Raw genomic sequence first — 16,718 nt, forward strand, 5'->3', positions numbered from 1 at the left:
TGAAATCACAGGTTCATTACTTATCTGTATGAATCACAGGCATCAAGGCTGGAGGAGTCAAAGGAACTGTAAAACTCTGTCAGGAGTTTCTGCAAAGTGACATTAGAAGTAGATCTGTTCATGAGAAATTTACAAATGCACTGTATAGCAAACTGTGAAGGAAAAATAACTACAAAAGAATAGAATCAGAAGACCTGAGTTTAAATCCTGGCTTTGCTATCTGTATCAGTATAACTGGGAGCTAATCACTTTCCCACTCTGGGCAAGAGATTTCTCATCTGTAAAATGAAGGGAAGGGATTCCAGAAAGTAATTTGGAATTATACATTTTTTTTTAAGAAAGAGCCATAGCCTTTAAATCCAGAGATGCTACTGTTAGGAATATGCCCTGATGAGGTTAAAGACAGAAAAAAGTTCCCATAGACGCTAAAATGTGAATAGCAACACTTTCTATGGAACTAAATAAATAAATAAAAAGTAGAAGCCCATTGATTGGGAAAAAGAATTCAAAGCCAGGGAAAACTTCTATGAAATGACAGAAAGTGAAGTAAACAAAACCAAGTAGGGGAGAAAGAAAAGGGGGAGAAGCTTATAGACATATACAGTCAATACTCAACTTTCACAGGAGTAACATTCCTAGAAAACAGCAGCAAAGTCAAAAATGCAAATGTTGATACATTGAGCCTATGGGAAATAGGAGTTTAGGTTCCTGTGACCACCAAAAACTATAATCTTTGAAATTTCTGAAAATGCTTTTTTCTGCATACAAATCTTTATAACAAAATATTAATTCTGACAATATGCACTTTTCCTAACACAGTAACCATAAAATGCAGTACACAAAACAAAACTGTTAACATAAAAACATTTTTTCTAACTAATAATTCCCTAGAATTCTGTGACCTTTTGTGCTAACATTTCAATTTTTAAAAATTCATTTCACACAATATTCACTTTTCATAACACATGAGAATCACATGAGATGACATTTATAAAGTGTTTTGCAAACCTTAAAGAACTTTAGAAATATTAGCTATAATTGTGTGACCTTTCATTTTAAGCAGCTCTCAGATTACATTTAGGTAAACCATGGAAAGAGTAATCAGCCTACACAAATTCAGAATTATGTACAATAAAAAACTTGTGGGGTAAGTTCTGATATCAGCTCCATTTTGAAGATGAGGAGATTGAGGTTGAGGAAGGTCAAATGCCTTGCTTCCTATCATACAACTAGTTAAGTAGAGATAGAGACATTACAGCCCAGGCTTCTTTTGACCCTAAGTCCAGTGCCCTTCTAACTATAGCACATTCAGGTACCCTCTATCTTTTATTGATTTGTCTGGGATGGGGGAAGCTAAACCTATGCAGACTAAACAAAATCGAGAAAACTGTAATAGAAACAATGACCACAAAAATCAAAAACATAAGCAGAGACATGCACACACACATAGATGTAAAACTATGTATATATAAATGTGTGTATGGGTGTGTTTTTGTTCAGTCATTTTTCAGTCATGTATGACTCCATTTGGGATTTTCTTGGCAAAGATACTGGAGTGGTTTGTCATTTCCTTCTCCAGATTATTTTACAGATGAAGAAACTGAAGCAAACAAGGTGAAGCTACTTGCCCATGGTCACATAGCTAGAAAGTGTCTGAAGCCAGACTTGAACTCAGAAAGATGAGTCTTTCGGACTTTAGGCCCAGCAATCTATCCACTGTGCCACCTAGCTGCCCATATATACATATACCTACATTTTTATATGTAAAGGTATGTATGTACACATGCACAAACATGCACGTATTATCTATGATTACCTTGATCATTCATATACTTATTGTTACTCTAGGAAGTCACTTTTAGGCTCCCATTATGAAATATTTAAAGAGTATATGAAAATATTGAAATTCCTAATGGATAAGCACTTTTTTCTTTACTGAAATAATTTGACATTGTTTTCTTAAATGTCATGAATGCTGTCCTTTTAAAGAACAGTGCCTAGCATAATGCCTGACAACAGTAGGCCCTTAGTAAATGTCTGTTGATTGACTGGTTGAACAATGTTATCTTCCTGGATGACCAAGATTTTTCACACTAAAAATATTTGTTTTTGACCCATATCCCTGTAATTCAGGCTGCCTCATGATTTTAATTGTTGGTACTCTACATATCAAATTTACTTTGGTTTTATTTTATATACTTTGTGATTAATTATCAGTGTACATATTATATCCTCCCCTCAATAGTATGTAAACTCCTCGAGGGCAGGGACTGTTGTGTCTGGTGATTTTTTTTTTCTTTCTATCTCTAAAACTTAGCCAAATGCCTGGGATTGGTCTTTATACAATTTCTTTTAAACTGAACTGAATTTTAAATAGTTTCTCTTTCCATGGAGGTGAAATCATAGACATACTTGACAATTTCTGAAATAGTCACAGAATTATTGAGCATTTTAATAAATTAAAAATATTGCTGCTATGAAGAAATGAAGTCTTTTCTTCACAAGCATCAGATAATTCTGTGGGAAAGTATTAAGTGAGCAAGATTTTTTTTTAAATGTAGTTGCTTGCAGCTGGATGATATTTATTTCTTCCCCTACAAACAGAGGAAAGTGTTGAACTAAACCTCAGATAGCATGTCATTTTTGTTTTCCCATTCTGGTGGAATATCTTCCTTTTACTAAGTAACTATACATTGAAACATCGGTGGATTTGTTTCCATTCTTTCTCTGGTTGTAAAATGAATAGGTGCATTACTTTAAAAAAAAAAAAAGGGGGGGTTATGAGGCAGTTTTAGACTTGCTTCAACATTTTGCATCTGATTCACTCATCTTTTGGAAAATTATTTTCATATTTGTCATTTGGGGAGATGTTCAGTTTACACAAGACATAGAGAAGGGGAGTGTGAATTCCTGTAGATTCACTTTCCTCTCGTGGGGTAGCTGAAGTTGTTAAACAGATTATGTTTTTCCATTTATTACATGTACTAAAGAGACAGATTTGCAGAATAATAAAAAATTGTTTTTTTGCTTTGCCATCAAAAGGGCACAGATACCCTGGGGTGCAGTTCTTATAGCACTTCTATTTCAAACCTCAGATATGTTAAAAAAAAAAAAAGCACATGAAAAATAATTGCTGCCTCTATATCAAATTTTATTCTTACTATGAAGTTGTATTATTAGATTGGAACAGCTTTATTTACTTTTGCTGAAGGAAACATATTTCTAATAAATATCAAGCCCTGTCGTCAAGGGTACAAAGTAATTCAGGAACCATGTACCTAATGCAGCAATCTCATGTGAAAAAGAAACAATATCTCTCCCTGGTTTTACAGTTTATTTCTTTGCTTTAGTTTAGGACCTGGTCATCTTTTTTAAAAAAATAATGTTACTGATATTTTTGGGGTTTTCTTGTTGTTGTTTACAATATCTCCATTTCCCAGTGAGAGTTGGAAGGGACCTTAATGAACATCTAGACATCCATCATCTTTTTGAATACCTCCAAGGAAGTTGGGTGGCTCTAATTGTTAGGAAATTTTTCCAACATTGAACATAAATTGACCTCTTGGCAACTTCCATCCACTGGTTCTGGTTCTGTGCTCTGGACTCAAACAGAACAAGTCTAATACTTCCTCTTATGACTCTTTCGGGTTCTATTTGGAAGGTGGGGTGGAGGGAGAGGGAGAAGAACATTAAAATTGCCTACAATTATGTCACTACCTGTGTCTTTTTTTCGATTCAGTTAATTTAATAAAGAAAAAGTTACTCCCTTAAAATCTAATAGCTAATTGCTGCCATCTTCATGCCTTTCTGGCATGGACTCCACTTAAGGTATCTTTTCATACGGATTTTCTCAATACTAGAAACAATCTTATGATGTTTTTGAGTAGAACGAAGTCTGAAAAGTGATACAGCAATGTGAAAGAAAACATAAATTAGAACTTAATTTAGCTTATTTTATAATAATTTCTGATCTCTTGAAATCGTGGTCTCCCCCAGAAATCTCCCTAGAGCCAGTTTCTAAGCATATAATATGTGTGTTATCTTATACATAATTTTCCTGTTCTGCCACAAACTGTTCCAGGCAATCTTCAAGTTAAATTTTGAGCATTGCTACCCTTAAAATGAATTCTTGAACCATCTCTTTCATCTTAGTTTTTACCTGTGCATTATAATTGGCCAAAATTTCATACTCCAGAGGTTTGCCTCTTAGCAGAAGACACAATATTAAGGGAAGGGTCATGGGAATTGGCAAGAGCCACTAGTAAACAGTGGTCCAGAGTATATGCAATACTTTAGAATGCAGTAAGCATTTATCATGGTATGTTCTGAAATGTACCGTATCCAACAACTTTGGGACATTAAAATCACTAAGAAATAAAATTGCAAACGTAGAAAGAATCTATGCAGTACAAAACAGTGAAAGGCTAATCAGAAGACCTTGGCCATTGGCTAAGTGTCAGTGCAAAAGTGATGCAATTTATTCATTCAGTCATTCAGCTTTTATGACATAAGCCCAATGTGGACAAAGCACTATGTGAAGTACTTAGGGAAAAGGTGAGGTTTAGGCAAGAGTTCTTGGTGTAGTAGGAAGGGCATTGGCTCTGTAACCAGGGAAACTGGATTCAGATCTCATCTTTGATACACATTGCTCATGTGCCCTTGAGTTTCCCTGGTTCTGAGTTTCCTCTCACACATAATATAAGAGGGTTGATCCTTAAATTGCTTTCCAGTCCTAAATCTGCATGATTCTATTCTTTAGTCCCTGTCCTCATGGAGTTTAGAATTTAGTAAAGGTTAAAGATGGAAATATAGATAATAATATTGTGTCTAAGTGCATGAGTCACAAAATAAAGTGTTATATGTTAGAATTCTTTCTAAAAAGTAGCATAAAGATTTTTTAAAAATTCAGTAGGCCTTAAAAGTAAATGAAATTGCATATTAACCATTTGGAGTGGTATTGTGGTATTCAGGGAAAGAACTGTCTTTTGCCTTTCTTTGTATCCCTAGCACCTAGCATTTTTTTGGCACATAGTAGGTGTTTAATAAATTTTTATTGACTGACAGTAAAATGTAGGCTCCTTGAAGACAGAGATGGGGTCTAAGTAGGATTTTTCTTCTAACTAATTATGTCACCTTTTGAACAAGTCACGAAAATGTTTCTGGACCACAGTTTCTTGGTCTCACTGTGGGATTTGAACTAGGATTTTCTTTGAGACCCCTTTCAGCTCTAAAATTCTATGATTCTCATGGCGTGACAGTTACTTGGTACTATGGACAGAACATTGGACCTGGAGTCAGAAAAACTTGAGTTGGAATTCTGAATCAACTATCTATTAGCTCTATGGCCATGGGAAAGTCACTTTATCAGCTTCAGTTACCTGTAAAATGGGGTTAATAGCATCTACTTAACAGTGTTGTTATGAGGATCAAATGAGTTACAATATGTTAAAGTGCTTTTCAAACCTCAAAACACTATGCAGATGCTAATTATTGTTATTATGATTTCATCATTCATGAAGGTTTTGGACCTAGATTAATTTTCTAGAAGCTGAGAAATAATATTGTTGACACTATAGATGATACAGCTGAAAAGGTAAAAAAAACAATGTGAAGTTAGTAGGTGCAACTGGTTCTTAGATACTGTGTTCTTGACAGCATTCCTAATGATTAAGGCCAAATTGAATCTCAGAATTGCTGATTCTTGTATTTTATGTCAATTCATCTGGCAGAATCACTTCTCACTAATCATCCACAGAGATGATGTATGAACACAGAAATGGAGATACAGATGCACAATTCCTGTGCCCTGAGGCTCATCCTTAATCAAAGGAGACAAGTCCAGGACATTGGACCCTGAGCTAAGAGACAGGAAGGAAGTGAGAGCTTATTCCAGCAGAGATGTGCTGGACAATCATATACCTTGTCTCTGGGCATCTGCAATACCTTAGTTAAGTCCCAGTTATATTACTCTTAAAAATAATAGGGAATATAAATAAAAGTAATGGGCAAATTAAAGGGGGGAAAGTAAGAATGAGAAGGGAGACTTCTCTCCTTATCTCACTCCTCTATCACCAGATTCAACTTCAGCTCAAACTGATATGTGGCCATTGGTTAGCAGATTAAATGTGTGTATGTAAATACATATACAAAGTATGAATTCTTAATAAGCATAATATTCTCCTTCATATGTGAAGTTTGCTATTGATCCACCATGGGTAGGATATGTGTTTTGAGATGAGTTTCCTCTAGTGGTAATGAAATTACATTAATCCATCCATATTCTGTCCCTGGTTCTCATTGTGACTAGTCACACTTTTACAAAATGGCTGAGAGGGATAAAGAAAAACCTGATTCTAGGATACTTAGATTTTTTCTGCTAAAGTAAGAGAAGATATAATATGGAAATGCATTTTGTATGATTACCCATGTATAAACTATATCAAATTACTTTCCTTCTCAATGAGGGGAGGTGAGGGACAAAGGAAGGAGAGAATTTGGAATTGAAAATTTTAAATGAATGTTAAAAATTTTATATGTAAATGGAAAATATTTTAAAATACATAAATAAAGTAAAAGGAAATAAAGCTGTTTTGTTGTAAGAAAAAAATATAAGCCAGTTCAATTTAACAGGCAATTAGGTAGTACAATAGATAGAGTGCTAGGCCTGGAGTCAGAAAGCACCTGAGTTCAAATCTGACCTCAGAAACTTACTAGCTGTGGGACCCTTGGCAAGTCACTTAACAACCTCTGCCTTAGTTTCCTCACCTGTGAAATGTGAATATTAATAGCACCTACCTCTCAGGGTTTTTGTGAGGATCATATGAGATTCTAATTGTAAAGTCCTTAGTATTGTGCCTGGCACATAGTAAGTGCTATATAAATATTAGCTATTATTTTTTTATGAAATCACTTCTGGAATGATAAGTTGAAAATAGATTGTGAAAGGCTTTAAAGTCAAGCAAAAGAAGTTTGTATTTTGTTCTAGAGGGAGTAAGGAGCTCTTTGAGTAGGTGAGTGATATAATCCAACTTGTGCTTTTGTTCAGTCATTTTTCAGTTGTGTCTGACTCTTTGTGACCTCATTTGGGGTTTTCTTGGCAAAGATACTGGAGAAGTTTGCTATTTCCTTCTCCAGCTCATTTTACAGATGAAGAAACTGAGGCAAACAAGGTTAAGTGACTTGCCCAGGGTCATATACTTGGTAAGTATCTGAGGACAGATTTGAACTCAGGAAGATGAGTCTTCCTGACTCCAGGCCCAGAACTCTATACTCTATGGTACCACCTAGCTGCCCTTGTGCTTTAGACATGTCCATTTATGCAAAACATGGCTTGGAGATAATAGACAGCAGAAGGAGGGAGACCAGTTAGGAAGCCATAAAAATGATCCAGGTGAAGAGTGGTGAGGGCCAGAACTGGAGAGCCATGGTTCCCTAGTTCTTCCTAATGGGAGAACATCCCCTTTTGCTAAAGATCCCAATTCTATTACTTAGCAAATAGTCTTCATAAGTTACCGTGGCCAAAAGAAATCATTCTTTAAGGGGTTGCTTCCTGTTTGTCAATTCTGCCTTGACAATATTTTTCATATAAGACTTAGTATAATCCTTCAGCAGAAAAAAATGGATACTCAATGAGTTAGAGGACTTTCAAGCATTCTTGATGAAGAGACTAGAGCTGAATAGATAATTTGACTTTCAAGCATTCTTGATGAAGAGACTAGAGCTGAATAGATTATTTGACTTCAAGGGAAGCATAAAAAGGTAAACAGAAAAGGAAAATCATAAGGAACTTAATAAGTTTAAACTATTTATATGCCTACATGGGAAAATGATATTTGTAACTCATAAGATCTTTTTCATTATTAGGGTAGTTTAAGGGAGCATATATTGATAGGGCACATGTGTGAATTGAATATGAAGGGATGATATCTAAAAAATAAAATTAAGAGGTGACTGAGAGAAAGAAAGAGAGATATAGAATGGGGTAAATTATCTTACATAAAAGAGGAAAGAAAAAGCTTTTACAGTAGAGGGGAAGAGGCAAGGAGGTGAGAGGCAGTGATTGAATCTTACTCTCATCAGAACTGGCTCAAAGAGGGAATAACATACACACCCAATTGGGCATAGAAATCTATCCTACTTACCCTACAGGAAAATAGGAGGGAAAGGGTATAAGAGAAGGGGCGGTGATAAAAGGGAGGGCAGATTGAGGGAGGGGCTAGTCAGAAGCAAAACACTTTTGAGGAGGGGCAGGGTGAAAGGAGAGAGAGAATAGAATAATAGGGGGAGGAATAGGATGGAAGAAAATACAGTTAGCAACAGTAACTGCGAAAAAAAAAATTTTGAAGTGAATTTCTCTGATAAAGGCCTCATTTCTAGAAAAATAAAATAAAATAAATGCTTGTTGGCTAACTGACAATCGGCAGTCTATACTATTAGCTAGATTGGTTATCAGATGACATTAATTAATCAACAAATATTTATTAAGCACCTACTATGAGCTAGACCCTGTGCCAAGTGCTGCCCTATACTAGCCCATCACCACATCCTTTACTCAAAACCTTTCCATCTTGGCAGGATCTGCCTATGCTAGCATTCTACTGGCATGGCTCGCAGATTTGGGTTAAATGATCTCTAAATTCCTAGAGCTAGAAGCTAGGTGATGCAATGGATAAAGTGCCAAGCCTGAAGTCAAAAAGACTCATTCTTCCTGAGTTCAAATCCTACCTCAGACATGTACTAGCTGTGTGACCCTGGGCAAGTTATTTAACTCTTTTTGACTCAATTTCCTCATCTGTAAAATGATCTGGAGAAGGAAATAGCAAACCACTCCAGTATCTTTGCCAAAAAAAGAAAAAACTCATATGCGGTCATGAAGAATTGGACATGACTGAAAAACAACTGACTGAGCAAATTCCTTCTAATTTTCCAGTGATGAAGAATGCTACTCATTTCTTGACAGAGAGAGATGAGAGACTAAATATTCAGAATAAGACACACATTTTTGGACATGACCAATGTGGGAATTTGATTTGCTTGATTATGGATGTTTGTTACAAGGGTTTTGTTTTTCTTTTTTACAGCAAGTGTGTAGGAGGGAAAGAAAAAAAGTGCTTGTTATTTGAAAAGAAAATTTCATTTAAAAACAAATTTTTATGGGATTTTGTAAAAATTAAAAAAATAAATTCCTTCTGATTTTGAATTGTCTGATCTGGGTCACCTGAGATGATGTTAGATTTTATATAATCTATAGAGTAAGGATAAAAGTTTAATACCAAGGTAGCATATTCTATCAGTGAATAACAAATGATAGTATATTATAATATCACTATTCATCTTGGCAGGAGATTGAAGATTAAATTATTTTGGAAATTTATGTGACAGATTTCTGCTTGTTGTTCATTTCCATACTGAAGGGAGGCAAGGGTAAATTCAACCACCTAGAACAGGTAAAAATGAAGTGCAGCTGAGTCAGAGGATCTAGGTTCAAATCCTACCTCTGTCACTTACTACTTATATAACCCCCAGTAAGTCACTTCCACATCTGTGAAATGAAGAGAATGGATTCCATGACCTCTGAAATCCCTTCCAAACACTAGAGCAATGAGCCTATGAACCTATAAAGTCAAGATGATTAGCAGTCTCCCTTTCCCTCATTTTTCTTTCCAGACTTCCTTTAAGGCCATTTTATGACATAATCTCCATTGAAATCTTACTCTGATTCACATTGGAATTGACTTGAAGGTGACATTGAGATCTTGAAGGCTATGATTTGCAGAGCCTAGGTTTGGCTAGGCTCTTCCAAGGCTTCAAATGTGGGCATGAGACCAGATCGTGTTTATATGCATATATGTGTATGTATATATGTATATATTATTTATATATTGTGTACATGTATAGCTATAGAGACACACACACATGCATACATACATACATACATACATACATACATACATACATACATACATACATATATACATATATACATACATATGTCTTTTGTCCAAGAACCAGCCTCATTGAGTTTACAGATTCTTATTAAGAGGTCAACTGCAAGATGACCAATGTTTTCGATGGCAGCAACTGTCAAAGACTATACACTAAATTGTACAGAGTAATGTTACAGTCTACATTAGGGGATAGACCAATGATGTTACAGATCCTTCCTGTATTAAGTAGCATAGCATAGTACAGTGAAGTTGTTTCTTCCAGATTCTAGGAAGAACCCTAATGTCCTATTTGCAGCAATAACCAACAAGCTTTTATTGCAGTATATTTGACCTATAGACTCACAGAATGTAAGGGCTGAATGAAACCCCAAAGGTCATCTGGTCCAAACCTCTAATTTTAAAGATTAGGAAAATGAGCCTCCAAAGAGTGCAGAGGCTTGTACCAAGTCACAGTTACTAAGTGGCAGGGCCAGCATTTTGAACCCAGGTCTCATAACCTCAGGTCCAGCATGCCTTCCACATGCTACACAACCAGATTTCGATTGGTGCAAATGATGAATTCTCTGAAGTGGTCGCATCATCCAAATTTACATTGCATATTTCCATTGAGCTACAACTCATTACCATATTTTACCTACTTCTTACTTCAAATGGTACAGATTTGAATACTTGATTCATTGTTCATTGTTGTCTCTTAAGTCACCCTCCTTACAAAGGTTTCATTCATCCATGCAAATTCATGTTAAAATATTAAAATAAAATTAATTCCCTCAACTGTAAAACTAAAAGTGCTTTGTAAACCTGAAAGAGTTCGGTCTGTGTGAGCTGCTGCTAATAAGCCATGAAACTTAAATTTAACCATAACACTCCCTGTCTTTTTCCAGTCTTTTCAACCCCATGCCTTCCATAAGCAAGTGGTTTTCCTTCTCAACCAGAAAACCTATTTTTATTGTTCATGGAATTAATTTTTCTCTTGATTTGGAATCTTTTGAAGATATATGGATTTTTTTCAGAATAAAATGGAATTTTACTGGGCGAAGAAGAATATTCCCCTTAGTGTGCTTTGAATAATATCAACCTCAACTGGACTCTATTACAAAAAAGGAAAGGAAATCCTTTTTTATTATTTTTATTATTTTTTATTTTTTATCACCCAAGCTAACCAATTTATAATTAAATAAGACATATTTAGAGGTGACCTATGTAGATATAAACTAGGGTTGGTTTATTCTTGAACTGCCACATTGGAAAGTTTGCCTAGCGAAGTGGCACCCATGGATTTTGCTAGGCCTCTTTCGTGGAGGTTGTTCAATTCTGAATGTCTATGAGTTGCTACTACTGATGTGTCAATAATGCTTTCTTAGATCAGAAAATTTTGGGTTTTTTGTTTTGTTTTGTAGACATGAGCGCATTCATACCAAGAAAAGTAACTACAGTAAAGCTTCAGTGTCCTCTCCAAAGGATGTAGATGATTTAGCTACCCTTGAAGTCTTGGATGAGGTAAGAAATTCAATTTAGACATGTTACCCAGATGGCATTTTATTAATAGCATGCCTTTGAGGTAGCCCCTTTCCATGGTTCTTATAATCTGATGACCTATTCCTGAGCTTCCTACTTAGTATTGACATAATCTATTAAATATAAGTATGAGGAGCCTAAATGTCCAGCCTCACCATAAAGCACGCTACATGCCTTCTTCCAGTCCTTCACTATGAAGTACCAGCAACATAAAAATCCCTCAAACTTTACCCCTGGTTACAATAATGTTTATATTTTCCCCCTAAAAAATGTCAGGTTTCTCTAAGTGATAAATGATGATCTAGCAGTTGACTTTGAAATCTTAAGGTGGAGTGGAGGGAAGAGAGGTACATGTGTTAACTGTCTTGTGGTTGTCACATGGAAGAATTTCCTTGGTGCCAGAGGGATAATGAAAGATTCCAGTTCAACTTAAATCTTTTAGAAAAGCTTCTTAGCTTTTTTTCTGATTAGAAAAGAGTCAAAAGTGGGATGGGTTCAGAAGGTGCTATGTTACATATTCCTAGAGGTTTTCAAATAGAGGCTAAATGGTCACTTGTCAGACACATTGAGCAAAGATCTCTATTCATTATAGGCTGAATTGGATAACCTCTGAGGTCCCTTCTATAATTCTTAGCCTAGTTGATTTTCAAGTCAGTTTGATCCTCCAGCCACGACCATCTTCCAGGCTTTGGGGAGTTCCCCACAGGGAGAAGAAAGTGTGTGCCACCACCAAGCTTCTACTCTATCCTTCAATCCCTAACTCATGTTCCCTAAGAATTCTCAGCAGAGGCAATAAATTCTGCTCCCACACAGCCTGACTCCATGGGCAAGTGGTTAGAAGGCTGGTAACTTGCAGTCTCAGCATCAACCTTCTCATGTCTCCAGAAGTAATCATAAGACTTCAGAAAAATTCATAATAGCCCCTCTTCAGCAAAAATTTAGACCCTCTGTCCTACCTAATTCAGGAGCTCTCTGAATACCTTTGACAGCTGTCCAAGTTAATTTTGCTTAGAAATAAACCAGGTTAACTTTAATGTTCTGTAAACAGAAACCAGCATTTGATTCATTCAAGCTTTATTTTTTAAAGCTTTATTTAAAAAAAAAACTACAGTTCTTTTAAAAATGACTTCATTTGCAAGCATCACACATCTTGAAATCAAGGAAGGCTTCTTCAACGTAACTTAGTGACAACATTTTAAAATCCCTTAGACGAAATATTTCAGATAATGTATATCACTCCCTAAAGAGGGCAGGGAGCAGTTGGCACTAGGTATGCTTCCAGCATAATGACATTAAATATTGCATGTTTAAATAGAAACAAGTGACAAACTGATCAGTTAGACATGTGAGGGTTCCAAGATGAAATGATTCATATTTAGTTTGATCATTGTGAATATGAGAGACAACCTGCTGATAGAGAGCTGGCCTCAAAGCCAGGGAGGTCTGGGTTCAGGTTTTAACTGTGCCACATAACAAGTTTAGGTGACTCTGGACAAGTCATTTAACCTCCTGGCACTCTCTGCAGCTCTTTAAGACTACGTTTCAGAGAAAGTGCAGTCCTGCATTGGTAGATGTTTCCTCATCTGTTCTCTGAATCAATGAAATCACAGATTCAGTCCCTAAACCCTTTTTGTGCACTGAAGGAAAAGAGATAAAACCCTTTGGCCTACAATATCACCACCAAAAAAAAAAACCATCAATAGGCCTTATTAAATGCATATACCTTTAATCAGTAAATAAAATTCAGTATGGGAAGGACTATGGGATACAAACCAAGATCCAATGTCATATTCATGCGAAAATGATGGCTTTATGATTTTCAAACATGAGTAAGAGGAGAGTACTTCCTTAAAATTACATTTTATCCTCAACTTGCATTTTATATCATGTGCTTACAGTTAGAAATGCAATATATTAATGCAGTGGAATACTACAGTTCTGTTGGAAAGAGGTGGGAGAAGGCCATTTCAAAGAAACACGGAAAGATTTGTTTGAACTGAAGTAAACTTAAACAAGCACAACTAGAGGAATAATTTATACTTTAACCTAAGTATAGCAAAAAAAAAACAGTTCAGGAAATCTTAATAACTGTGATCAATTTAATGATCAACCATGACTCCAGATGACTGATCATGAAAATGCTTCCCACCTCAGGACAGAAAGATGATAAAGTAACATGCAAAATAAGAAGCACGTTTTTGGAGACGACCAATGGTCATTTATTTTGCGTGACTATGCTTATATATTTATCATGTAATTCTTTCTGTATTTCTTTTTTCTTTCATTGGATGGGGGGAATTGAGAAGGAGGAAAAAAATGAATGCTTGATGAAATAGAGAAAAAAAGAGAGGGAACAAGAAAGAGATGAAAAGATGGATGAATGGATGGATAGCAGGTGCTTAACGTGATGTTAGGTACTTAAAGAACAGCATTTTAAGTATTTTTAGAATATGTCAAATATTTGAGGATCTATTTTATTTTCTGAGTTTAGCAGAAACAAAAGCTAAACCTTGGTCTTACAGTAATATCCTTAGTCACTGTGAAGGTTTGTTGTTAAGTCATTTCAGACACGTCTGACTCTCCATGTCTCCATTTGGGGTTTTCTTGGCAAAGATACTGGAGTGGTGTGCCATTTCCTTCTCCAGCTCCTTTTACAGATGAGGAAACTGAGGCAAACAGAGCTGTGACTCGTCCAGGCTCACACAGCTGGTGCCTGAGGCCAGCTATGAATTCAGTTTCTCCTGACTCCAAGGCCCATGCTCTACCTACCTGCCCCTAACTGTGAAGGTTAGCACTGTGAGAAGTACATTTCGTCATTTTACAGTTTTAAATTACAAAAGAGAAAGTTTAGACTGGCCAGCTTCCTATTATTGGGCTAAGCAAAATGAAAATTAAGTGGAGTATTTCACCAATTTATTTCACTGGTCAATAACATATCAGCAAAGCTGACTCCAGATTTCACCTTTGTTTTTTGAAAAAGGCAAAGAATTAAACTAACACTATATGATTTTTAACAAGTGAACACTCAAGAAATTAGGCCTGTGGGGCAGCTAGCTGGCGCAGTGGATAGAGCACCGACCCTGGATTCAGGAGGACCTGAGTTCAAATCTGGCCTCAGACACATAACACTTACTAGCTGTGTGACCTGGGCAAGTCACTTAACCCCATTGCCTAAAATAACAATAACCAAAAAAAAAAAGAAATTAGGCCTGGCTTTTAAATCATGTGATTTGTCATTTAGAGTGACAGTTTTTAAATATACCATCATTGTTCAATTGAATCATGAAGGACCTGATCATAAAATTAAAATTTTTCTTGTTTTGAAGTCAGAAATTCTAGGAAATTTACAGCAGTAATAAATGAGAATTACATATATTAGAGGTCACTAAATGTTAAGGGTTTTTTCTTCCTTGTGTATGTTTTACAGCATTTGAATCTTTTCATGGATGGCCCTGAAAGCCAACCCAATCTTTTCTTTTTTGCTTGTAAATAACATAACTAGATTTATTTTTAATTTTTGGCTAGGCAATGGGGTTAAGTGACTTGCCCGGGATCACACAGCTAGTAAGTGTTATGTGTCTGAGGCCAGATTTGAACTCAGGTCCTCTTAACTCCAGGGCTGGTGCGCTATCCATTGCACCACCTAGCTGCTCTGACATAACTAGATTTTAAAATACAGAAAAGAAGTACCAATAAAAATTAGTCTGAATTTTATAAGATGTAATCCAGCCACATGTGTCTTTATTATCAGATGCAAATTTCAAGCATGGTATATGAGAAATTGATCTCTGAATTGTGTGATGTTGGAGAAAGGTCACTGAATTTGGAGTGCTTGGTTTGAATTTCTGACTTCGACACTGACTATAGACCCTGAATGAATCACTTTACCTCTCTGAGCCTCAGTTTGCCATGGGTAAAATAGGAATACCTCACAGGGTCTTGGTGAGCCAAAGAACTTTTACTATTAGGAGGTATTACTTCAAAAGGTTTTTGTGAGGATCAATTGTGATAACATAGTTTAGGAATTTTGTAAAGTACAATTCAATGCCAATTATCTTTATTTTTTTTGTCTTATAACTGCCTCTCTGTGACAGGGAGATGAGCTTAGATTCTTAAGTCGGACTCTGGTAGAGCTCGTCAAGTTGGCAAGCTTAGGCAATACAGACATGGCAATGAATTCTATGTCCATTCGAGGGCCAGTCTAGATAAATTTGGGGGCATTCATCAGCACATTGACAAGAAAGTGTAATAAATGTGTAGGGAGCACCCACTCCAATGAAATAAGTAAGATTCCTAAAAGTATTTAAATAACAGAAGAAAAGTACCAGAAGATATAGGTACCACCTGTAAATTTCCTTTGCCAGGAAGGCTCAGATCCCTAAGCTTCAAGACACGAGAAGGCTAAAGGTAAATCCTGGTTCACTATGCCTAGGCTTTATTTGACATAAGTCTTTCTTAGGCCTTGGTTGCTATAGTAGGCTTGAAGAGTGAAATCCAAACTTCTGATGAGCAGAAGATATTAAGGGATAGTAAAGGACTGAAGATGATGAAAATAAGGAAAGAAAAAAATAAAGAATAATCTTTCTGTCTTCTTTCCTGTCTTTTTACCTTTTCTGTCCCTCTTTTACTTGTCCTGACTCCTGACCCTTAGGGTCAGGATTGGCTGCTATCAGGGAGCCTGAATAGGACCAGAAGAGCTTCACAATCATCTTGTTGATGGACATAGGACCTATAGGAGGTGAGAGCAGGAAAACAATCCCTTTACCTTGAACCTCATTCGAGGAACAAAAATATGGCCTAGGCCCAAGATAATTTTTGCTTGTCACAGTGTATTACTATTACTATCTGTTTTCATTGCCACAAATTATTTCCATTATGTTTAGTCTGGGAGCATTTCTGGATTCTTTAACGATTCTGTGCACATAATTTGACTCTGTAAATAGCTATACATTATTGTTAATTGGATATGAGAAATCCACTGGGCCTTGAATTTAACCTACTAGCCCACGGAGGTTAGAACAATAGGCTTATATTGAGCACAGAGATGATACATATTTCTGCAACTGTTTCAGCTCTTGCCATTTTGCTTCTAGCCACTATCCATACCTTAAATCTTTTGCAATGAATAAACAAAAAACTCCTTTTGCTTTTCAACTTTGCTTCATGTAATAAATCAGTTCTCATAAAATGCTGATCTCTAACTCTTGCTTAATATTGATTTTATATACTCATGTGATTTGTCAAGGATAAAAA

General features: G+C 36.0%; 1 protein-coding gene across 1 annotated transcript in view; it reads left to right on the forward strand.

The window, feature by feature from the left end:
* Positions 1–16,718, forward strand: part of MYO3A (myosin IIIA) — a 259,169-nt gene that overhangs the window by 99,425 nt on the left and 143,026 nt on the right. The window contains exon 9 of the mRNA XM_078151955.1: positions 11,348–11,447. Within this exon, the coding sequence (XP_078008081.1) occupies positions 11,348–11,447 (100 nt within the window). The remainder of the gene's footprint in view (positions 1–11,347; positions 11,448–16,718) is intronic.

The sequence above is a fragment of the Phascolarctos cinereus genome, unplaced genomic scaffold (genome assembly GCF_003287225.1).
Source record: "Phascolarctos cinereus isolate Bilbo 61053 unplaced genomic scaffold, phaCin_HiC Scaffold_1;HRSCAF=81, whole genome shotgun sequence".
In the NCBI taxonomy this organism is placed as follows: Eukaryota; Metazoa; Chordata; class Mammalia; order Diprotodontia; family Phascolarctidae; genus Phascolarctos; species Phascolarctos cinereus.